We start from the raw sequence: 26,201 nt of genomic DNA, 5'->3' as shown, positions 1-26,201 counted from the left end.
GTGAAATAGTATCGAACTTCGAAAACATTTTATTACAAAGCATGACAGAATATAATAGTGTGGAAATGATTGAGGAAAATTCTCTTGACTTTGAAGAGCCCTACAAAAATCTTGAAACGTTCGCAGTGGAAGATGCAGATTTTCAGGTGCCTTCCGAAGGACCTGAAGATAGCTGTTCCGAAGATGACGAACCTTTAAGTTTCGATTATAAAAGAAGAGCTGTTGAATATTGGAGACGTGCAAAGACGAAAAAAATCGCTCAATTGATACGGTTCGTCATAGATATAAAAAAGTCAAATCAGTACGAGAATTGCGTCGTTGGGCACACCAAATCAACCAGGGAGGGACATACATGGAAAAATTGGCTCGCATATCAGAGTATACATTGCAGAATATGAAAAATGCCATTGGCACAGGCTTGATTGTTCATGATACGGATCTGCGAAGATGGGCTTTAAAGGCCCAAGGACTTATCAGTCGTAAGAATTTTCGATTTAAAGCATCGCCAACGTGGTTACTTCACTTTAAGAAGATCCATCGCATTATTAGCAGAAAAATCAATAAATTCGTCACGCGAAAATCAGTGGAAAATAGTGAATATTTACACAAGAGTGCTGAAGAATTTTTGTAAAGAGTTGAACCTTATGTTTCCGAATATGGATTACAAAATATATATAATTCTGATCAGAGTGGTTTCAAAATAGCGATTTATTCTGGACGAACGTTAACGGAAGAAGGAACTGAACAAGTGTCGTGCATAGTACAATCAGTAACTTCAACAACGGACAGTTATACTATACAGCCTACAATTTCAGCGGACGGAAAATTATTATCTCCTTTATTTATTGTTTTAATAGAACCATCCGGAACGTTCGGACCTATAGTTGAACAACATTCATTCAGACCGCCAAATGTTTTCATCACAGCTTCCAAATCAGGAAAACTTACTTCGGGTATAATAATTCTTGTTTCGCGCTGCATATATTCAAACGGTATCAATCACAATGATTCATTACAGAGCATTTCAAGATGTGGTTAGAAGAAGTGTTTATCCCAAAAGTGGGACCGAAGAGTCTACTTCTAATTGATTCTTGGAGTGGGCATTGTTCTAGAGTTGTGCAAGAGACAACACCCCCAGACAAAAAGTTGACGACTTTATTGATACCGAAAGGAACCACTGGAAAAATTCAACCTCTCGATGTTTTCAGCTTCCGTACATGGAAAAATTATATTCGTTATTTTTCAAACACCGTAGTTCTTCTTGATTATGATTTAAATTTACATTTAAGGAATAATATAATAAAATTACAGTCTTTAGTTCACAACCAACTGTCATCTCCGCGATATCATAATTTGTTTCGTTATGCGTGGCATAAAAGCGGGTTCATTGCAAACAAACCTGATGAATTTGGTAACCCCGTCGATTTTGCATTTGGACAGTCATCTCATCCGAATTGTGAAATCGAAGGTTGCCCGAATGTCGCAGTAATCGGATGTTCTTGGTGTAAAAAATCACTTTGCCTACAGCATTTTTTTGATGAATATCATTATTGTACCGACTATCATCCATAAAGCGATTTATAGATAAACTTGGAACTTGTTTTTGTTTAAAGGGTGTGGCCACGGTAGAGGAATCATGTGCATATTCAACAATTTTGTATTATATAAAAACGCAATTTATTCACAAAACTATTTACAGGTGTATTTAGTGTATGAATCAAAGTAATAATAAAAATTTCTTCATCCATATTTTCAATGCAAAATGGCTAATAATCACTACTTGTTTTTTGTTTCTCTTTTTCCCAGTCCTTACCCCTTAAATATCTGTGCCATAGAATTAATTCAAGTAGAGATGTGACTTGTTTACATATGACACACATCGAATTTTCGAGTAGTTGAGAGTCTGCTTGAAATTAAAAATGTTTACGTTTCTTGAAAAAAAATGATAAAACAGTAAAATGATAAGAGAGCGATGCCAGAATGAATGCGAGCCTCAAACAATGTTATTCAATAATTCATAGCTAAATACTAGACATAATCCGCAATATTGGGAAAAAAGTCCATAAGAATTCAGTTTTTGGGAAAAAATCGAAAGCACGTATTCTGTATTCTGTATTCTGTATTCACAGTGCTGTTGGATTCATTGAGCTCTGATGAACATCTTGTTTCGAATGTAAAAAATGAACTTTGTATATACAAGTTAGCCCCTAAAATAAAGAGTTCTTGAAAATATTCGAAGTGTGTTTTTCATTACTTTTGACAAGGTATTTATTACTGTCATTATTAGTTATCAATATCACCTCCTTGTATGCAAAACAGAAAAATCATCTTGGGAGGTGGTCAACTTTGGAGGGGTGTTTCACCCCTTTAAAATGAGTTTGGGCCGATAAAAAAAAATACGTATGTCATCGATTTTGACCCTCTATAACATACCAGAGTTTCGTCGAAATCGGACGGCGACACCTGAAAACGTTTCCTTGTAAGTGACCTGTTCCATTGCAGTAGTTGCATGTAGACTCTCGATATCGTCATTCGGGACGCTTATGATTAGGCTCACCGCAGCAATAGCACTTGATGTTTTGTTTACTATTCCCTTGCGAATGCTTTCGGCTATTTTCATTACCTCTGCTCGGTGTATTACGATCTTTTGATGTTCAACTTTTCATTCAGTCTTTATAGTTGTACTTCTTTTCCGTATTATCCATTGCAAATACTTCCTTTTGCGTGTTTCTATTTTCAAGTGTGTTTATAGAACCAGATGCATTTTTCACTGCACTTTCTCTTGCTACAGCTTCGTTCAATGCTGCATCGAAACTTAACTTTTTCGTTTTAAACAATGTGACTCTCGTTTCTTCGTCCCGTATTCCACACACTAGCTGATCGCGAAGGGCAATTTTCATATCCGTAAAATTGTAATTGAATGCCAATGATTTTAGTCTTGCCGCGAATTCAGTAACTGATTCACTCGATAACTGTTCAGCTTGGTTAAACTTGCATCTCTCCATCACTTCGGAAGGCTGTGGGCTTAGGTGGTCAGTCATCAATTTTACTAATTCATCATACGGCTGTTTTATTACTTCAGTAGGTACACTTAAACTTTTTATTAACTTGTAAGCCTCTTCGTTAATTCTTTTTAGCATTCCAGAAGCTTTCTTATCCTTTTTCGTATTTTTGTCCAAAAACAGTATTTCTAACCTATTGATAAACAGCTCCCAGTCGTCTTTGTGTAAACAGAATTCTAACCTTGCTCTGTCGCTCAACATGTCGCTGTTATCGTCTGACTCGTTTGCTGAGGAGTTTTTGCTTTCACTCGAACCTTCTGCATGTTCGCTAGTTAATTCTTCGTCTGTTTCTTGCTGGTGGGATTTCAGCTATAGTGTGGGATTTCCCATTGCTGCTCCTTTTCTAATGGTTTCCACTGATAATTTTGGCAAATTATCAACTACTTTGGCTCCTTTCAATTCAATACTGCGATTTAACAGTTCTTGCAAGTAGTATAACAAGGAGAGTTCTGGATAGAAACACCTTCTTTACCGACTAAGACGCCTATCTGCTGACCAATCCGCCTATCCGTGCATCCCAGACGCAAACCCTTGAAGGTTACCCCCACTCTCGTAAGATAAAACGTGCTCTGCCGACCGCTCGTCGGTAAAAAAATCTCACAAATGACCTTGATCGTTGGTAAAAACTCCTCCAAATGACCTAGATCGTCGGTAAAAAATCCTCCAAATGACCATGATCGTTGGTAAAACATGCCTGAAATTGCCGTGGTATTATTCTTTGTGGGATAAATTGTGCTCTTTGTAGGTGAAGAAAATCATGCCATCGAGCGGGATCGATAACTGCATTACCGAGTGCACTCCGTGAATCCTCGGGCGTTCGAGCGGAAACCGTGGATCCTCGGACGTTCGACCGAGAATCCTGGCATGTGTCAGGTTTTGAGAGCTTCCCGAAAGTTCGAGAAGATTTTCACGGCCTTGAACAAATCTAGGCTGACAAACAATGCGTTCGACGAGTTTTGACTTAACGGCGAGCGGTCTGCGGACAACGGATTGAGGTGCGACGTTGAATTCTGGATGGTTCTAACGTACAATCGAAGACACATCATTTCGGTAGCTTCTAGAAGTTTTTCAACGATTCTGTATGCCTGGTGGGGAGGGAATACGGCTATGAAAGTCTGAATTTCAGGTCAGAAAGACAGTCTTGCATCTTCAGCTCTCATGACGAGAACTTCAAACGAAGCAGAATTGAAACAGCGAATCGATCTGTTCTTAAAAAATATTCACGACTTGAAAACCGTTATTAAGCAGAAGTCAGAATTCAACAAAGTGACAAAAAAGTTCGGGAATCTAAATTTGTCAAGACACACATAACTACTAAATCTTTCCAAAAAAATCGTGTCGTCACAGACCTGAACAATGAATTCAGCGTATTCTTACCAACACGGATTGTGCGACTGCTGAACGAGAACGAGACCCAATATCAGATATCGGTGCAGACGATGGACGAGGAGCGGTTGCTCTTGCAGTATCTGGGCGATCAGTACGGTCAAATTGAATTCAAAGATGCGTCGACTCTTGCCTAATTTGTACACGGTACCTGGAAAACGTGTGCAGCGTCTCCTTCTTACCAGCATGGACCGTGCGACTACTGAACGTGATCAAGAACCAAATTCAAAAACTTAACAAAAAACTTTCGAAGAAGTCTCCAATTATTCTACGTTTCATAACCTTTAAGAATATTGTGTAAATTTTTTCACAAAGCTTTTATTTTTTTTCTGCTGTACTCATTATGTATACATTAACTACGTATAGATATACTACTATGTTGGATGCTGTTTACAGCTCTCTGAAACATACAATAATTTTGGAAATTTAAGATATGATGTATCACACACAAAAGTATACATCAAATTGCTTCTAAAAGTTGTAAAATGATATCTTAGAAACGTAAGACATGTATGTATCACAAAAGTTTCAAGGTTTTCGTTGTCAGAAAAAGCAAAAAAATAAAAAAATAGTAAGTAAAGAAACCAATTAATTGAACTTGTTATAAAAGTCATGAAATTCATTGTATATTACTCTTTATCTTATACTTTCTGGAATAACAAAGTGCGATTTCCCTCTCTTACCAAGCGGGCTGACACACCCGCTTAGTAAATGAGAATATCGTTCCGGCTCCCATCTCCGTACGCTGTGATCACGAGTTGAACCGCTTTAACTAAGAAGTCTCGGGGCAGGTAGTGGGCCCATTCTTGCGGCACACGCACATTGGATAAATTATATACGTACTCCATTTTCTGAAAAGAAATCAATACATGGCTGAAGTATTGATTATTGATCACAAAATTTTGTGAAAAAATTGATATTCTTGTACAACACACTGATCGAAATCACGATGTATGACACTTTGAAAGCTTGAGGTGACGATGAACGTTGTTATTTTTTTCTTGAAAATAATCTGAAAAAAAACGCACACACGTTAAATTATTTCTATTCACTCAAGTAAAATCGAAAATTGTTGTACACTCAAGGTAGAAAAACTGTATAAGTGCACTGATTTCAATCACCCACCTTCACAGTTTGCAAGCTCGACTGCCAATGAATTCATCAGACGGACGGAGCACCCCACTCTTCGTACAACTTCTTCATATGTTTTAGGTTCACAATTAAACTAATACCAAATCATGAAGTGGTTGACACTTGTCGGTTACTTGTCGTGAGCGGGATATATCCTTCTCACTCTGTCCTACTGCCCTAGTGCGTAGACCTTAAAATCGTGAAACTGATACCGTGGGCAAAGTAAAACATCCCTGTAACGCTCTCGGTGAACGGTATCTACAAACCCTATTACAGTTTGCTATATGCTCAATGTGTCGAGAAGGGGGGGGGGGGGGGGGGAGGTGGCGGTGAAGAAGAAAAGGAAAGGGAAGGAAAGAAAAAAAAAATGAACAGCGGTGGGGCGGGGGGTAGAGAGAGCTGGGTTGGAGAGGGGCGGCGAGCCAGGAAGAGAGGAAGGTGGATAGGGAGAAGATGTGAGAGGAAAGAAAAGAATCCTTAGAAGGACTGTTGGTTCTTTATATTGCTTCTTTTATTCTTGGCTGGAGCCGAAAGCGGGATGCAGTGGTATGGTTGCCGGGGCGTGCCAGAGAGTTGTGATCTCCCGGCCGGCAGCCTTAGGCTTATAGACCGGCGCGGATCATGGAGAGAGGCTGGCCGGCCGAACGGCTGCGCGGATCGGTGGCGCGGGCATTTGCGCCGTGTATACGGCTGTGCGTGTTTTACATAAGAATATGTGCAAATTTGCCCGCGCCGGGTCCGTTCGCGCGTTTCGGGCCGGCTATGGCACGTGAGCGTCGGGCTGAGGGTTGCGGGTAACAAGTTCCATGTATAACTATAGCGATTACTTCACTCTCACAGCTCTCTCTCGTACATGAGGCGTGCGAAACTTCTTCGCCAAGTTCCAAGAACTACCTTGCCATCTTCCACGCGCTGCAGATTCGTTCGAAAACTGTCTTGAAATTTTTTTTGCTGAAGAATATTGCATACGGCTGTTCACGAATTTTCGATAATGTGTGAGTCACGTCGTTGTTTACCCATGAAAGGAACCGTGTCAGCGTAGAGCGGTCATTCTAGAGCAAGCTTTGCAACTCTATCTTTGCCAAGTGCGTGATCGAAAGAAGAAGAAACAAACATGGATCCGAAAAGTGTTTGAAATTAATAAAAATCATGGAAACGGTGTTCAAGATTTCAACTGAAAAATCGTCACCGGCAGAGATTCAAAAGTGGATTCGATTTGGAACCCAAAATACCAGGCTTTTGAATAAAATCTTATGCAACAATGCCTCAACGATCAGGGAGAAGACAAGAATTTTGACTACAATTGGAATTCTGAAATCGTTGACAGCCAAATTTCAACAATTTCAAAAAGTGGGTGACGGGTTATGAAGCCGACGAAAAAGCGATCGAGTACGGTGGGAAGATTTGGAGACAGCTTTCGAGAGCCGAATTCGAACGGGAGCCATTATCAATCTGTGGCATAAAGATTTGCACAGATTTTTGGAAGATGCAAGACACCTCGTCGTTGCAAGATTGAAGAAAATGCTACAAAAAATGGAAAGTTTAAAAGCAAACTGTGTCTTGTGTTGTAAATTCAATAAAACGAAAAACGCTGAACTTGTTGAAGAAATGAAATATTTCAACACCAGAAACCAGATCATCTTCCAGCTAGCTGACATACACGGGTGGTTCGAAGAGAACGTAAAGCAAAAAGTGTTGGCCAAGGTGAAAGATTTTATTTTCAAGAGAAAGACTCTGGTTGGTCGCTAACTGAAATAATCAATTTAACTGTGAATCTGAACAAGTTCGTGCCACTACGAGGCGGTGTGTTCACATACACACCACTTCCCAAAAATATTCAAGATAAGAAGGCCGTTGTCAACATCCGTAACAGTGACTCATATTGCTTTCTATGGTCGGTCGGCGCAGCCCTATTTCCAGCTAACAACAATCCCTGCGAAATCACTTCCTATCCGCATTTCAGCTCAGTGCTACAATACGACGGTTTGCATTTTCCAATGTCCTTAGATCAAATTCCAAAATTTGAAAACTTAACGGTCTTTCAATTAACGTTTATGGTGAGATTTATAGATTGTATTGAAAAACAAAAGCGCAGTGAAATTGTACCCATTTAATTGAAGCGAAACAAATCTGATGAACCCTTGTAACGTGGCATTTCGGACAGACATGCCCGTTACAAGGTCCTCCCTGAACCTTGGGCGGAATCCCGGGATAAAGGTTTCTACATATTTTGAAGTTCGTCACGATAGCACATATTTTGACTTTGTGTGTGAAGCTTGTTGACATGTGCACACATGTGACGTTCGTATGTGGCTATTATTGTGAAATTATATTCATTTAGCCATTTTGAACGGCGGACCGTTCATTTTAGTTGATATGAAATACCATATCATATTTTTTGCGAGAAAAATTTCTAATTGAAGAGAACAATTTCGAAATTTTAGGTGAGTTGAAAAATTAACGACGGAGCCAGGAATCGAACCTGGTATCTAGAGATGCTGTTGCGTATAGCCTTGAGGAGTATGAGGAAACGTAGGTTTTCTTTCGAGGGGACTTGGTCTGTCGGGTGTATCTCACAATCGGGAAAGAAAATGGCACGAGTACCGAACCGATGATTGAGGTTTCCTTGATTGTTTTCCTCTTTTTCCGCACAGAAAATAAATTAGTACAAAAAAAACACAGAACGGAAGTACCCGAACAAATCAATCATAGATTAGAAAACCGTGAATTATAACGAGGATGTATCTCGAGGAAAGCCGCTAATAACCGGTTGGAAAAAAAATACCGAAGTGCGTGACAGCCTTGTTTGGTTTCCTCGTAAGGACTGTTCTAGTATGGCCGAGTCGTCAAGGAGCCGGTCATACTAGACTAAGAGGGGGAAACCGAAAAGAATAACCGCCGTAATGACAGTGCTGCTACCGAGCCAAATGTTTCGCTGTTTAAATTGAATATTACTCGAATTAATAGTTCCAATCCGTAACAGATGCTTTACCGGAGACTTACTCCACTAGACCACCTAGCCGCCCTGACTACATGTCATTAATTTCTCTCATCACCTGTATTTTGAAAATTGTTTGATAAGGGTTTCGGGGATCAAGTCACGATAGCAGTAAAGAGCGCCAGAACTGGAGTCACGCATCCGAGCTTCGACAGGGACGTAATAGAGGATTATGAATAAGATATTGCAGGCTTTTGTTTTTTTTTTTTTTTTGAGTACACCAACCACGAGTCAACAACCAACTCCGACACCGAGGATATTTCGAGGCAAGGCGACATCGCGAAGATCGTGCGGAAAGGATACCGAGGCTGCGGAGGGGGAGACAACGCAGATCCCTGCAGCGCGGGAATCCAAAGCGGACGCGATTCCCGCTGGCGGTCGGCGTGCCGCTGCCTTCCCGCTCACTTGGCCTATATCTGACCAAGGCAACCGCGAGAGACCAGCTAGCGACGAGGGAGCACCACCCCGCCCAACCCCAGGACACCGTACAGCTGCGCGGAAGACGACATCGCGATCTAGCGTTGAGTTCTGCGCCGCGTAGCGACGACAGGTGCGCGTCAAGCTGCGCAATCTCCGAAATCGATGACAGATCGATTGTTGCGCATTCTTAGGGTGATGACGTCACGAAGGATTAGCGTGACGAGATCGGCGTTGCGGCCGATCGGCCATCTGAGATCACTCTAGTTCTGGTAATTGAGCGAGGTGGTATTGTCTTGAGGATTCGTATTGATTTTGAGTTTCGAGCTTTCTTTTTCTTTTGCGGCAAGAAGTGTGGAGTGACGTTGCGAGGAGTCCGACTTCCATTTCGCCCTCTTTTTTTCTGTTTCGTGGGGGCAGTCTCTATTGTTGTTACGAGGATGGCCGCGAAAGATCAGGAGGGAGTTGGCGACTTCATTGTCTGGATGTGGAGTGGTAAGCGTTGCTGATATTTTTGCGATCGAATTTCGAGAGTAATTAAGTGAGGGCTGGTCCGAGAAAGGATAGCCGTGCGTAATTTGCGGATCGAAAAATCCTCGAAATTCGTTTGCCGATTCTTTCGTTTGGTGACCGCAACCTGATTTGCTCAGGATAACGTAGAGCCGGTTTCAAAAGCCCGAGCTGGTCGAATAGCGTCACGGGTTTGAGTCGCGGTCACTCAACTGCAATTTGAGGGTAACCAAATTCCGTTACTTGTGGGCACATCGAGTCAAGTACGATAAAGTGTAACTTCGCGTGTAGGTCGCGAGTCGTCAAAGGGGAAGCGTTCGCCCTCGCGAACTTCGTTCAGACGTCGCGAAGAAAGTCGAGTTCGGATGCGTTTAGATAACAGCCAGGCGATCCCCGTGGTGACCGGCGCCATTAAAAATAACGGCTGGGGATGCGAATAGCGCGTCGAGTCACATTTTCTTTTGTTTAAGTATTGAATTATTGTTTATTAGTAAAGTGGTAATTAGCGCCCGTAGGCTTGGTGAATTTTCTAGAGTTAGTAACGATCGCGGCTAGCGCGTCGATTGCGATTTCAGTTTAGTTTGACCAAGTGGTTTATTGTTAAGTGGCGATTAGCGCCGTAATTATTAGAGAACGGTCGCGGTTAGCGTGTCGAGTCAAATTCTGTCTTTAGTTCGAATTATTGTTTATTTTTCAGACAGCGACTAGCGCGAGTAGGCATAAGAAGTCGTTTGGATTTAGTCATTTAATTTTCTTTCTTCTTTTGTGTTATATTATTTTCTTCTCTTTTGTTTGTTGGATCTGAGTAGTTGAGTTTGAGTCGCGAATAGCGAATTACGAATTATTATTTTTCGTTGGTATTGTGATTCGCAGTGAGCGACGTTTGAATAATTATTATTCTTTTTTTGTATATTTTTTTGTTAGTATTATCATCGGAAGAAAATATATCTGTCGATTTTATCATTGCTTTGTAAAATAACGTGTTGGCGTGAGTGTTTCGCATCTCTCTCTACCCAAAAATTACCCCTTCCCTCTCCGCATTACTGAGCTACCGAGTATATGGTCACGGTATATTGCATTACCGATTTCGAGGCGTGTGATCACGCCAGGCGCCCAACAAATTTCGCGATATTGTTTTAGGTCCAGGATACCTCGCGGACGCCGAATTATTATGCACGCGGTAAGTTCTCGGTCATTTTCCCCAAGTGACTGAGGTGCAAGAAAAATCCACGTCACAACCTACAATCCATCTTTTAGTCTTAGAGTCTGAAAATGACGATGACGATGACGATGATGACGATAGTATGGGAAATTATAAAAAGAATTCAATACACCATTTTGCATGAATTCGAAATTTATCGCGGTTGACAAGTTCTCAAATTTCTAAACGTAATGGTCGTACTTGGTTATGTAATAGATGTTTGACTCACTTTGAATCTGAAGGATGTTTGTTCGAGCACAATGTAGTTTATATGAATTTGAACAAAACCAAAGTTATCTTACCAGCAAAATAGAACAAGATTCTGAAATTCAAAAGTTTTCAACACAAAGAAACCGTTCCGTTCTGCGTTTACGCAGACCTAGAATGTTTACTGCAGCCCACTCTTAAAAGTTTTGGGGAAAACAGAACAATTTTTCAGAAGCATCTTCCGTATAGTATAGCTTACTATCTACATTGTACGTTTGACGATTCACTTTCAAAATTCGAAATCAATCGCGGAGAGACCAGCATCTAATGGTTTACGAACAAGTTGAAGGAATTGGTACATTCGTTAAAACGATATTACAAGACTGTTGTCCCCATGGAAGCACTAAATTGCAATCAGATCAACGAATTTTATTTGTCGACGGTCTGTCATATTTGCGAAAAACTGTTTACATCCACAGACGTGAAACATCGTGATCACTGTCATTTCAGGGGAAAGTACCGTGGTGCTGCTCACCGCAGCTGTAATCTAAATTACCAAAATTCGCATACTATCCCAGTGATATTCCACAATCTGTCGGGTTACGATTCGCATTTTCTGATCAAAGCCTTGGCAACGTCATTTGAAGGTACTGTTAAACTTTTACCTGTTAATAAAGAAAAGTACATTTCCTTCACTAAATTCGTTAAGGGAACGGATGTAACGTTCCGTTTCATAGACTCGTACCGTTTCATGGCGAGCAGCCTCGATAAATTATCACCGTATCTGGACGATTGTCAAAAACCAATAACACGTAAATTTTGCAGTAGCTTGAACAAATTTCGGTTATTGACTAGGAAAGGTGTCTTCCCGTACGAATACATAGACAGTTGGGAGAAGTTCGAGGAGAAACATTTACCAGCCAAAGGACAGTTTTATTCAAAATTTAATGACCGGGATATATCAAACGCTGATTACGCAGACGCGTGCGACGTATGGCGAACTTTCAACGTAACAACTTTGGGAGAGTATTCGGACTTGTACTTACAGACGGACGTGTTTTGATTATCCCAAGTTTTTCGAAATTTTCGACAGAATTGTTGAACGACGTACAAACTGGACCCATTACATTCCTACACAGCGCCCGGTCTGTCGTTTGACGCAATGTTAAAATGTACAGCTATCGAACTCGAGCTTCTCACTGACATAGATATGGTTATGTTTATCGAAAAACGTATTCAAGGTGGTGTGTCGCAGTGCTCGAACAAATAAGCAAAGGCTAACAACAGGTACATGGGAGAGGCATTCGATCCTGAGGTCGAAGAAACTTATCTCATGTACTTTGAGGTTAATAAGTTATACGGTGCTGCTATGAGCTTAGCTCCGCCGTGTAAATTCCTTCGAATGGCTGTGAGGTTTTAGAGAGTGCGACGTTCTTGCCATTCTGAAGGAAACGGAGTTTTGTTACATACTGCAGGTAGATTTGGAATATCCTGAGGAGTTGCATGAAACTCATAAAGATTTACCATTGTGTCCGAAGCACTATGTACCTCCGATTTTGAACAATGAACAGCCGAAATTGACACCCACGCTACTTTCCAAGAAAAACTGGATTGTTCACTATCGCGTATTGAAGCAATGTTTAGAATTAGGTTTAAAGTTACTCAAACTTCACAAAGTTTTCAAATTTCGACAAGCACCGTGGCTGAAAAATTACATAGATTTGAATACCGATTTGTGGAAAAAATCTCACAACGAATCCGAGAAAAATTTTTACAAACTGGTGAATAACGCAGTTTTTGGCAAAACAATAGAAAACGTTATAAATGGGAAGTGCGGTATGCGGTTCGAAAAAATAGGCAGGGAAGAGCAATAGGCGGAATGCTGTCAGGGGTAAGAAGGGAGATAGTAAGTGGGGAGGGAGGGAGGGAAGAGGTGAAAGAGGGCATGATAACAAGGAAAATAAGTGTAGGGGGGGGGGGGGAAATGGGTAGTAGTAGGAATATACGTAAACGGGGATCTGAAAGAGAAGATAGGGGAATTGAAGGAGCGGGCAGAAGAGATGGAGGGAGGTGCAAAAGTGCTAGTGGGGGGTGATTTTATTGCCAGGACAGGGCAAGAGGGGGGAGGATGCTGGGGAGAAGGAGAGGAGGAGAGTAGGAGCAGGAAATCAAAGGACAGAAAAATAAACTCGGAAGGTAGGCAGCTGGTGCAATTTTTAGAAGAGACAGGATGGGCAATAATGAACGGGAAGATAGAGGGGGATGAGGAGGGAGAATTTACGTATGTAGGAGAGGCGGGGGTGACAGTGATAAGCTACGCTATAGGAGACATCGAGGTAAGGGATAGAGTCAAGAGGATAGAGATTGGGGATAGGGTTGACTCGGATCATCACCCGGTAATAGTGTGGTTGAGGGGGGCAGTGGCTAGGACAAGGAAGGGAAAAAGAGTAGGAAGGGAAAACTAACAGAGGAGACTGGACGGAGGAGGGTAGGATGAGGTTTAGAACAGAAATCAAATGGGAGGGGATAGGAGAAGTGGATGTAGGTTGAGAGATAGAGAAAAGAATAAGGGAGTTTAGACGAGCCTTAGATGTAGGGGGGAGGGGGAGGGAAGCGAAAAAGGGATGGTGGGATGACGAATGTAGGCGAAAAAAAGCGGAAATTAGGCAGAGTCTAAGGAAATGGAGAAAGGGGGAGGGAGAAGGGGACGCGTATAGAAAGGAAAGAAGGGAATATAATAGGCTATGCGAGGAGAGGAAAAAGAAAGAAAATGAGGGATTCATAAAAGAAGCAGTGGAAGCAAGGACAGAAAGCAAGGTATGGGAGATGGTTAATAGGGAAAGAAAGAAGTAGAAGAGGGTGAATGAAGAAATAGGAGATCAGGAGTGGAGGGAGTATTTCATGGGATTATTGGGCGGGGTAGAAAGCAAGGTAACATAAGGCGGAGAGACGGTAAATAGGAAGGGGGACGGGGAAGGGGAGCTGCAGAGGGAAGAGATTAAAAAGGTGATAGGAAAGCTGAGGGATGGAAAGGCACCAGAGGGGGATGGGATGGTAAGCGAGGTATGGAGGTATGGGGGGGAAGAAATGGAGCAGTGGATATGGAAAACATGTAACAGAGTTTGGGTGGGGGAGGGATGGCCAGAGGATTGGAGGGAGGGATTGATAGCGCCGATAGTTTAGAAGGGGGAGGGGAAGAGGGTGGAAGAGTATAGGGGTGACGTTGATGCCAACTCTTCATAAGGTGTATGCGATGGCATTAGCGGATAGAATAGAAAGAGTGGTCGAGGAAAAGGGCTTGATACCGCAAAACCGAACGGGTTTCAGAAAAAGCGTGGGTACAATTGACATTATATATGTACTCAACTATTTGATCAATAGGCAGGTGGGAAAGGATAAGGGAAAGATGGTGGCGTTCTTTGTGGACTTGAAAGCGGCGTTTGATTCGGTGAACAGGAAGGTGCTGTGGGAGACTATGGAAAGGTGAGGGGTGAGGGAAGAACTGAGGGTGAGGATAGAGGAAACTTACAAGGAAACAAAGAGTCGAGTGAGGAGCGGGGGAAAGGTAGGAGAGGCGTTCTGGACGGCGAGGGGGGTAAGACAGGGATGTCCGCTCAGTCCGCATGTGTTCAACCTGCTGCTGGCGGACTTAGAAGAGGAAATGGGGAGAGGGAGAAGGGTTGGGGGGGTGGAGTTAGCCGGTGGCAGGGTATGCACGTTAGCTTATGTGGATGATATAGTGTTACTAGCAGAAAGTGAGAAGGAAATGGAGGTAATGATGAGGAAGTTAGAAAGGTATATGGATAGGAAAAGGTTGACGGTAAATGTAGGGAAATCAAAGATTATGAGATTTAGGAAAGGAGGCGGTAGAAGGAAAAACATAGATTGGACATGGAAAGGGAAAAAGATAGAGGAGGTGAAAGAGTTCAGCTATCTAGGGTATAGAGTAAAGTGCAATGGGGGACAGGAAGCACAGGTGAAAGAGAGAGTACGGAAGGCAGGGGTAGTAATGAGGCAGGTATGGGGAATAGGGAAAAAAAGGTTTGGGAGGGATTGGGAAAAAAGGATTTGGTTATTTGACAGGCTAGTATGGACGGTAATAGAGTATGCATCGGAGATATAGGGGCGGAGGGGGTGGAGGGCGGTCAAGGCGGTACAGGATAGATTTTTGAGATGGACATTAGGAGTGGATGGCAGAACACCGGGATATCTAGTAAGGGAGGAACTACAGAGAGAGAAGCTAAGTATTAGGGCAGGGAGAAGGGCATGGAATTTTGAAAGGAAGCTGGAGAGAGGGAAGGGTAGCGAGTTAGCTAGGAGATGCTATGAAGAGATAAGGGACAAGGCAGAAGCTGCGAGGCAGGGATCGAGGTGGGAAAGAGAAAGGTAAAGTTTCTTTGCGGAAAGGGGAGCAGAGAGTAGAGAGGTAGTCGCGAGAAGGGAGAGCGGCGAGATGGAGTTCAGGGAAATTGAGGAGAGAGAGAGGGAAGAACAGAGAAAAGAGAGGTGGGAGAAAATAAGGGAATCGAGGTACAACAGATGGTACAGGCTAGTGAAAGGAGAAGGGATATCAGGATATCTGAGGAAGGGATGGGAAGAAAGCAGGTGGATAAGGGTGGCAAGATTTAGATTAGGAAGCGAGATGAAGGAGGCAAGGTACTGGGAAAAAGAGGAAAAGAGAAGGTGTAGGGTGTGCGGGGGGGAGGAGGAAACATGGGAGCACGTATGGGAAAGGTGCGTGGGCTGGGATAGAAGGGAGGAAAGCTGGCAGGAGGTGGTGCGGGAGATGTTAGGTGAGGAGGGGGTGGGAGAAGTCTGGATGAGAGAATTGGAAAGGATCAGGGATGTACAAGAGAATGAAAGAGTGAGAGATGAATGAGAAATGAAAGTCGATTAGGATAAGGACGAATTAGGGAATAGAATAAGGTAAAATAGGATAAGGTTAAGTACAGATAAGGATAAAAAATAAGAAAAGGATAAAAGGGAAAGTAAGGGAATGGCAAGGCAACGACACAGGGCACAGGCAATTAGAAATTGAGTAAGGATAAGGTAGGAAGTAGGAATAGGGTAAGAATAGGTTAAGAAAACATGTAAAAATATTGTAAAGGAAGAGGAAAAGGGAAGTCCTTGTAACCCCACGGGGATCAATAAATATTACATACATACAGTAGAAAACGTGCGAAAGTACAGAGATGTTCGATTGATCACCGAATGGGATGGACGGTACAGTGTTAGAGCTACCATAGCCAAACCTAATTTTCCCAGCTGCACCGTTACCGACAAAGATATAATTATCGTCGAAATGAGTAAGACGAAAGTCAAGTTGAATGAACCATTGTATGCAGGTTTCTCTATCCTGGATCTGTCTTAAACATATGACTACGATTTTCATTATCATTATATTGAACGGAAATTTGGTAACCGGGCAAAATTAATGTATACGGATACCGACAGTTTGATTAACAACTTCACCGTTCCCGACATATTCGAACATATGAAGGAGGACTTGCATGAATTCGATACGTCTGATTATCCGCTTGATAACGCTTATGGTATGCCTCTAGCGAAGAAAAAAGTTCTCGGCTTAATGAAAGATAAGAATAACGGGAAAATAATGTTGGAATTTGTAGGATTCAGAACAAAATTGTACGCATTCCGAGTCGTGGGAGATTAGAAAGACAATAAACGTGCCTAAGGTGTCAAATGGTCAGCGTTGAGGAGAATAACTTTCAACGATTATTTGAAATGTGTTTCAAACCGTGAAAATTTGTGTACAAATCAGCATTTGATATTGAGTCGAAAGCACGAGGTATACACCATAGAACAGCAGAAAGTGGCACTGAGCTGGAATGACTACAAGCGGATCGTGTTTCAAAACACAACCAACACGCTTCCGTGGGTCTATAAGCCTGCAGCTTAGCTTTGTAATTACCGTATCGTAATGTATGTAGGACTTAATTTATAACTGTACCATGATATATAAGATATTATTATGTAGGATAGTGAATAAGAACGCTCCAAAATATAAAAAATTGTACAACTATGCATATCACTGTCGATTGTCTGAAAAATAAAGATGCATACTTGTTATGTGTCGGGTATAAAATAAAGAGGCACACACATTTTTATAAAAATTCATTCATTCAATGTTACATGTCCGATTCGTTTATCCAACTGCTGTCTGTATTGTCGAAACCTAACCATTTAACATATATTATTCTTCCACGCTTCTTGAGCACCTTCTTCACTAGATAGATATCCGGATGTTCAACCTTGAGGAGCTCTTGTTCGTAAGAACCACCAGCGATGGGTTGATCTCGGTAGTCTTTGAGCTTGTACGTCACAGGATGAGTATTTTCCACTCGACTTATCGTGAATATTTCAGTCGTCCAATTGGAAGTGTAACTTTTCTCGAAGACATTTTTGAATTTGCTGATTTGAACTTTTTCGCTGGATTTGAACTGTACCGACTTGGTAGGTATCGCTCAAAGCCCTCGGTACGCCTAACGTAATAACAGCCTCTCGTTTGCAACGGTGATATCTAACGGTTTCATTCTTTAGGTTCGGTGTTTGGCGTTGTTGTAAGCCGAAACCGAATCAGATAAGATAATCAGATAGGCTCGGTGGCGCTATAGTATTTTCTGTGAGCATTTGTTGCGAGAAGGATATTTCTGTAATTCTCCTTGTCGTTGTGGGTAACGTAAGCGCTGTTCGACATCTTTTTAAACAGCAGCTTCAGCAGTCCCTGAGTTTTCGGAAGGAGCGTACCGCCTATGCGAACGGAATCGCGCTCGAAGCTTATCGGTGAGTCACCAACCATCAGCCCGGCAGTAGGAAGACTCGGTACCCCGTACACGGTATCCAACTCGTGCTGTCTTTGTTTATCGTTCAACATCTCAAGATATTCTTTTCCTGATCTCACCGACGATGCCGTAACAGGTTGATCCTCTTTCTCTGCGGTTGCAAAAGAATCTTCTGCTTCCATTTCATTCTTCGGCTTATCCTTCGTTTCAGTTTTGAGTTCTTCCTTCACCTCTTCCTTGACAGGTTTCGTGCCTCGGGGAACATTGACTGATTCCTGCAGCGGGGTTACCACAGGTTTGGAGACATCCTTCATTGTTTCCTACAACGACTCTTTTCCCGTCTTGAGGATTCTGTGCTTACGATGAATCGCATCACTCGCGATACGATGCAAGGCTTCTTTTTCCTTACGAATTTCCTGCATGTTGAGACAACTAGTTCTGGAAAGCTACTGTTTTGTCGTCTTCGAAGATCGTGTATCTTATTCTCTTGTCACGTTCATAAAATTGTCAAATCCCTTCCCATACCGACCATTATCAAACTCTCTATCCTTGTCGATCACTACGAACCCAAATTTGTCACCATTTCAGCATGCCGTACACAAGGCTTTGAACTCTACGTACGACATATCGGTGTTTACATGATCGTTGTACACATGTCTCAGATTCATCTCGTCTTGCTTGAATAAGACCAGCAAGTTTGTGTTGTCGCGCACGAGATGTTTAAGGATCCGAGCGTACGTCTGACAAAGGTGGAAACAGTCTACATCGCGATGTCTACCCATACAAATGTACGCGCGTATGTTATCCTGCTTCTCGCATGCTACGTCATCGAATACCGTGATCGAGTTAGGTTGCGCCTCGTTCTGTGCAATGACGTGCTTGTGCTCGTTCAAGGGGAACTCAACACCGTCGACATTTTGGAGCACTTGACTCAGAAACTTGTATTTCGGTTGATCAAGAGATTTTGAATGAACGTACAGGTTTTCGAATCTCAAACCGTTTGAATGCGTTATAAACGCTAAAAATGCGTTGCTTTTGCCACAGTGAGATGATCCGCAGAATACCGCACGTATACTACTCGGCAACAATTCGCCATGACGTTTTTTCCGTTTTGTACTCTGCTACTTAAATTTGTCAAAATTCATCACGGGCAGCTTGGTCGATAGTATTTCGAACCTTATCTCGAACGTGACTGGCTGGATTTTCTACAAATGCATCGTTTATAACAACTTATTCTTCGTCGCAGAGCGGACATGATTGTGCACACACGTGATCGTAAGCGATCGTCAAAAAAGCGATCAAGTGGGAAAGGTTTGGTAAATAGCATTATCAACAAACTTCCGATCGAGTTACATGTTCCCGGTTACCAATACTGCGTTCCTGGTACGAAGTTGACGAAAAGACTCGCGAGAGGCGATTCCGGTATTAATCCTCTCGATGCAGCGTGTAAGGAACACGATATAGCGTACTCGAAAAATCGTGAGAACCTTGAAGCTAGAAGCATTGCGGATAAAATATCAGCCGAAAAAGCCTGGAAAGGGGTTCTCGCAAAGGACGCAAATTTGGGTGAGAAGGCAGCTACTTGGGCTGTAGCTAACACGATAAAGGTGAAAACAAAGTTAGGCATGGGGTGTCGAAAACCAATAAACGTCTCCTTGAACAAAATCATACGAGCGGCAAAACAGTCTGTGATTCGGAGCTACGACGCGAAAACGGGCATTAACTCTGCACTCGAAGGTGCTCGAGAAGCTGTGAAAAGAGAACGCGGTGAACATAATGTCCGATCACCGCGCGTTCTACCAGAACCCTTAAAAGTTGGTGGATTTATACCTTTTCTCATACCTATTTTTGTCGGTCTCGGCACTACAGGCTGCTGCGGGTATGGCAAAGGCTGTAAGCGATGCGAGCGCAGCTAATCGAGAATTGGAGAAAAGCAAACGGCATAACAAAACGATGGAAGCGATCACCTTAGGTGAAGGTCTCCATCTCATACCTTATCAAAAGGGTTTCGGTCTTCATCTTTCAAAAAACTAAGTGTGAAGCTACCACGCCGACCGTTGACCAACTGGGATTTGCTGAAGTATGCAAAAATCATGAAAATTCAATACTTCCGGGGTGTCTTTATGCGCAACGAAATGCTCAAAACTGGACCGCGTAAAAACGAGACAGCTGTACTCAATCTCGACGATACAGATTGTCCTGGAACACACTGTGTTGCATATGAGAAACGCGGCAACGATGTAGTTTATTTCGACAGTTTCGGTCATCTTCAACCTCCGTTAGACCTCGTGAAATATCTCGGTGCTGGTATCGTCAAGTACAACGATGAAAGGTATCAGGATTACGGTTCATTCGATTGCGGACACTTGTGTCTGAAATTTCTAAGCGATGAGCTATATAAGCATGACATGTAAAGTAAGAACGTAAGTGCAGCACTTGCTGTTATGGATGATTCGTTTACATTAATGATATCGGGAACGTCTTCGATTCTCGGAGCGCAATATTTTTCTCCGATCGAACTTGCTCTAAATAAAAATTATGTTCTCGGTCTCGTTGAACTGTTAACCTTCAATTCCATTCCCAACGTTGCTGTCTGTCACAATAAAATATACGTAGCCGATAAGGTAGTCACTAAATTCACTGGAAGCTACGAAATTGAGGATGTTGAGAAGTATGTTCAAGAAGCGTTTAAAAATACCAACATTGAAATCAGTATAAAGCACATCAATACGTTATGCAGCGAAATCAAATGTAACAATATCGTAAATTTGGAACCTGACGATTCTATTGGTCAGCTTCTCGGATTTACACCGCGTATATTGAAAGCTGATCAAACTCACCATTCAGATATGCCTGTAGCTATTCTCAAGGTTAACGCGTTGCGAGTCGAATGCAGCATTACAACGGGCGCCTACGTCAACCAGCGCAAAGTGCATACTATTCACGAATTTTTCCCTATCGTTTTACCGGGATAAAAGATCGTGGAAGTGCCGTCGCACGTCATTTACCTTCCAATCGCCGTCAAGACCATAGATCACGTACAGCTTCGGTTTGTCCATCAAGACGGAGATACGGTTAATTTTCGCGGAGAAGTTATTACTGTGAGTCTGCCCATCAAATCGCAATCTAAGATGGGTATTGTATTTAACAGATTGTCCAAAAAGAATTATATTAGTCAGTCAGCATGTCCTGATCAAGTCAGTCATCGATCGATTCCCGAACCGCTAACACGTCGAAACGTGGAGTTCCTGATAGCTTTGGGTCTAAAGCTGACACCTTTTGGAAAAGGAATTTCCGACAAATAAAACTCCGATTCTGCTGTTTCGTTGTCTGCTACGTACCATGTAGGAGGAAATCTTCAGCATTCAAACACCTATCGTCTTCGACGAATCAATCGCCCACCAAGAAATACACGCACACAAACCGTACGCATCGTCAACTTTCAACAATAGCAACGAGATTCAAATCACCGTTCAGCATCAGGATTTATGCGTATTACCGAGCAAGAGTTCGCTGCATATCTCTGGAAAATTTCTCAAATCGGACGGCACTGCAGCAGCGATCACAACTTTAGTCAATAACGCCATTCGCCATTTGTTTGAAGATGTACGGTACGAACTAAACGCTGTAGAGATTGGATGAATGTAAAAACGTTGGTCTGATCAGCCTGCTGAAAGGTTTCGCTTCGCGCAACCCTGGTCAAAGTTGGCTTATGGAAAATGCTGGATGGCTCGATGTTCAGGAAACGAAAAAATTAACTGATGCCGATGGCAACTTTGACGTGGTTATTCCCTTGAGCATGATATTGGGCTTCGCTGAAGACTATCGCAAGATCATCGTTAACGCGAAACACGAGCTGATTCTTACAAGATCAAAAAGTGATTTGAATGTCATCGTTCGAAATCAAGACGAAGACTTTAGAATCGAGATCGATCAGGTGGAATGGTTAGTACCCTGTGTGAAGCTCACGGATCAACGAAAAATCGCACTGTTGAATTTCATTGAAAAAGATACCCCAGTCTCCATGAGCTTCCGCAGTTGGGAGTTGTACGAACATTCTTTGCTACCGGCAACCACGAAACACGTTTGGATTGTGAAAACGTCCACCCGCTTGGAAATACCGCGATTTGTCATGCTCGGTTTTCAAACGAATTGAAAAAACAAAGCCGGCAAAAATGCCAGTCATCTTGATCACTGTAACATTACTGACGTCAAGCTCTTTTTGAATTCCGAGTATTATCCGTACGGTAACCTGAACTCGGACATGAGCCACAATCGCTTTGTATCACTGTACGAGATGTACGCAAACTTTCAAGCCACTTATTACGGCAAGAACTCGAGCCTCTGTTGACGAAGAGCGAATTTCTACAGTACGAACCTTTGATTTTCATCGACTGTTCGAAACAAAACGAGGCGCTGAAATCTAGACCTGTAGATATTCGTATCGAATTCGAGGCTAAACATAACTTTCCTACTGGTACATCTGCCTACTGCTTGATTTTACATGATCGTCTAATTGAATATAACCCTCTGAGTGGTGGGGTGAGGAAATTGGTAGAAAAACCTTGAAGGTTGTGACAATCGATTCAGTATTTTTCACGATGGAGTTCATAGTCGACGTACAAGGATTCAGAAGACCGGGTCCCGGTTTTCCACCGAAAGAGTTGGCAGTTGTGTCACTCGACGAAGATACCAACCCGTCAATTTTTCTCTACAAACCACCGTACGATTGGAATTATGTACTCGCTCCATTCAAAAGCGAAAATTCATGGCTGTCACGGAATTATCATGGACTATCCTGAGAAGGTAGTGATTTACCTTTCGAAAAGCTTGACTTTACCATCGAATGTATGTCGCAGCATAATGCTTTTAAAGTTTACGTAAAAGGTTTGGAGAAGAAAAGTTGGCTGTAGAAAATTCTTGATTTAGGTTGTCCATCGTTGCAGAAATAGAATAAAATGCCGGATATGAATTCAAACTGTACGCATCATGCTATATTACGTCCAAACTGTGCAGCTCAAAACGTGTTGTCACTGCGAAATCTTTTACTCAAAAACAAAAGACAATCGGTATCTACTCGAACAGTTATTTATTCCTATTGTTTGAAGCATGAGTACGATACCATTGAGCAAGAAACATGTGATTAAACTCATATATCAGCATTATGAATAACATGTGAAACTGTAATCTTAAGTTATTTTTTTCAATAAAATATTTTGCATCGTCAATATCAACCGTGAATTCAGAACCTCTGTCCTACTAGTTGAGAGTTTATTTCAGAACCTTCTAGAATTCAACGTCGCACCTCAATCCGTTGTCAGCAGGCCGCTCGCCGTGAAATCGAAACTCGTCGAACTCGTTGTTCGTCAGTCTAAGTTTTCGAGAATCTTTCAGGGTCAAAGAAGCTCTTTCTTACGGTCCCGGACCGCTCGCTGTCAAGTCGAAACTTGTCGAACGCATTGTTTGTCAGCCTCCATTTGTTCAGGGTCGAAGCAGCTGCATACAAATTTCAGAACCTTCCAGAATTCAACGTCGCACCGCAATCTGTTGTTGGCAGGCTGCTCACCGTCAAGTAGAAACTCGTCGCACGATTCCGAGAAATGTTTGTCTGAAATTCGTTCAAGGCCAGCGCGGGTCTTTCAGAATTCAACGTCGCACCGAAATCATTTGACCGCATGCCGCTCAACGTCGAGTCAAAACACGTCGAACGAATTGTTTGTCAGTCTAGATTCGTTCAAAACCGTAAGAATCTTCTCGAACTTCCTGGAAGCTCTTAAAATCTGACACATGCCAGGATTCTCGATCGAACGTCTGAGGATCCACGGGGTCTGCTCGAATTCCTGAGGATTTACGAAGTGCGCTCGGTAATGCAGTTATCGATCCCGCTCGATGACATGATTTTCTTCACCGACAAAGAGCACAATTTATCCTACAAGGGGTAATACCACGGCAATTTCAGGCATGTTTTACCAACGATCATGGTCATTTGAAGGATTTTTTACCAACGATCATGGTCATTTGGGAGATTTTCTTACCGACAAGCGGTCGGCAGAGCACGTTTCATCTCACGAGAGTGGGGGTAACCTTCAAGGGTTTGCGTCTGGGATGCACGGACAAGCGGATTGGTCGGCGAATAGGCGTCTTGGTCGGTAAAGAAGGTGTTTCTATCCAGAACTCTCCTTGTTATACTACTCTTGTATCAGTTCTGCTTCATTTAGTTCGTAAACCCATGCCACGTTCACTTTTTTGTCGCTACCTGACGTATTTCCACTAATGAGTTGAATTTAACATTTCAATGTTGTGTGTTTTGCACACGTAATTGTACCTTACTACAATTAGTTGACCAAGATGCCCCTTTCTGCAGTCGCACTTCCACACGCTTAATTGAATTTTTTTCTCAATTACGTGAATTAGTTACCCTTTTCTGCAACTTAATTTTAAACAAATCACTGTCACTCATACACAGGATTTTATTGAAAACTCGCTCGACGTATAAAATGCGCGTTTCAAGAGTTCCTGACCTGACTCTCACTACGCACGTGGGTCGTTTTTAAATTACCCCGTCGCCAAAATTGTGGTGTATTTGCACACAATAAATAAAACACTTGGTTGAACTGTGAACTGTAAACAATATTTATTCATTATTGCATTGGATGGTAATGGATTACAGAACAATACTTATTACAGTTGTCGCACGTAACCGACACGCACCGAGTCTGTAGACCGAGTGTTTTCCCGAGCTGCCGGTGTGCGAGCGCTATGGTCTCACCTTTGAACTACACTCACACAGGCATGCATACTTGTCACATACTCGTATACCTCACAATATAACTCCGGTGATTCTGTATCGATATAGACGAATTTGAAATCTTCTGAAGGTATATGAAATACCGCGAATTCCAAAAAAAAATCCCGAAATTAGGGCCCGCTTGAATTACTCAGAGAATGATATATTAAATTACCGTGTGATGTGAATTTTTGATCTCGACCTGCTTGGGTGATTTGACATGGAATCAGCCACGGCAAGAGAATTGAACTTGACAGTTAATCAAGATAAATCCGCACACGAAACGGAGAAAACGTGGGGAAAGAGATCATAAACTGTTTACAAACAAAGAAATCTTTATTTCTAGAATTGGGGGTAGCGTTTTTCATTTTATGGAAAAATACCCTATCAGGTTTTCAATACGCAGTTATCTGAACGAATCTTCTCGAGCTAGCATTTCATTGAAAGCTTGCACACTAATTAGAAACCTTCCTCTCAAATAATTAATTGAACAACTTCGACCACGTACCTTGGACCCACAAGAAAACACAACCGTGTCGAACTTCTCCTATTGACTTGATTTAAAACCAGATACAGGGAAGAGATAACAGAACAGATTCTTAACTGATGTAGAACTGATGTATTAAACCAAACAGAATCAAAGTCATAGAATTATCAAGAATCTCAGAGCTTCTAAAACGTAGTAACATTTACGTGATTGTGATGAGTGAATCATCCGATAAATTTTCTAATTTAAATCGTGTCACTCAGAACTTGAAGAAGGCTGTGTGAATGAATGTGTATTAATTTCAAATATTGTTAAGAATCAGTATTCTCACAAAGTGATAATTGCTATGATTAGAAACTAACTGTTAGAAATTGGTCAACTTCACCAGAAGATCTGAGAAGCTCATCAGCAGATTTTTTAGATCGAAATATACAAGAATACCTAAGCCCAATGTATAACCAAATGACGCCACAAATCGGAACAATCTTGCACTGTTCCTTTCAGAATCTCACAAGCATATGCGTTCCATCCAAATAAAATGGGAGACGAGGACTAATTCTCAGGTTAAATGTCATAATGTATTTGTTTGCAAAATGTATCCATTTGTCTATCTCACCTGATAGTCCATGTAGTTTCCATACCCCATATGATTACAAGTGCAGGGGCAACCTTCTACATGTCTCTGCATATTCGATTCAACTTCTTCACCGCAAACTCCTTTGGTCGTTGCCGACGTCGTATCCTTTATACAGTTTGCTGTCGTGCGATACATTCTAGGATCATTTTGTTCGATATAGCTGCCCAATGTGTCTTCATATCCGACTCTGCTGGGACAACGGGAGTCAGAGGCACAGCCGATTTGTGATTGTGGTCGGATTGAAAGGTCTTCGGAACCCATTCGTGATTGGGAATAGTGAAAGGTTGAAGTCATATCCTGTAATAGATGTTGATATTAAAATTTTGGGATTGCATCATTGCATTTGATTGTAATGTGATCAGTGATAAGTGTACCATGAAAACATGTTAATGTGAGTATGCCTTATAATTGTATCAAAAAAATTTTCCTGAAACTTTGTCATGGTACTCGACGCAGTCGTTACATCCCGACGTAATTTTTTCAAAACTCTATTTTATTTAAACTAGCTAACCCGGCGAACTTTGTTCCGACTTAGAATAAATAAGCAGATTTTAGATTTTATTGAGTTCAACTTT

General features: G+C 42.0%; 1 protein-coding gene across 4 annotated transcripts in view; it reads right to left on the bottom strand.

Annotated features, from left to right (window-relative positions):
• The window catches only part of LOC124294980 (dipeptidase 1-like), a 1,606,684-nt gene that overhangs the window by 1,258,043 nt on the left and 322,440 nt on the right, over positions 1 to 26,201 (bottom strand). For all 4 annotated transcript variants that reach the window (XM_046742822.1, XM_046742823.1, XM_046742824.1 and 1 more), the window contains exon 3: positions 25,606 to 25,923. In XM_046742822.1, coding sequence (XP_046598778.1) covers positions 25,606 to 25,923 — 318 coding nt within the window. The remainder of the gene's footprint in view (positions 1 to 25,605; positions 25,924 to 26,201) is intronic.

This window comes from Neodiprion lecontei, chromosome 6, assembly GCF_021901455.1.
Source record: "Neodiprion lecontei isolate iyNeoLeco1 chromosome 6, iyNeoLeco1.1, whole genome shotgun sequence".
Lineage (NCBI taxonomy): Eukaryota > Metazoa > Arthropoda > Insecta > Hymenoptera > Diprionidae > Neodiprion > Neodiprion lecontei.
The sequence above is the reverse complement of the archived record's forward strand: the minus strand, read 5'-3'. Positions and strand labels throughout refer to the sequence as shown.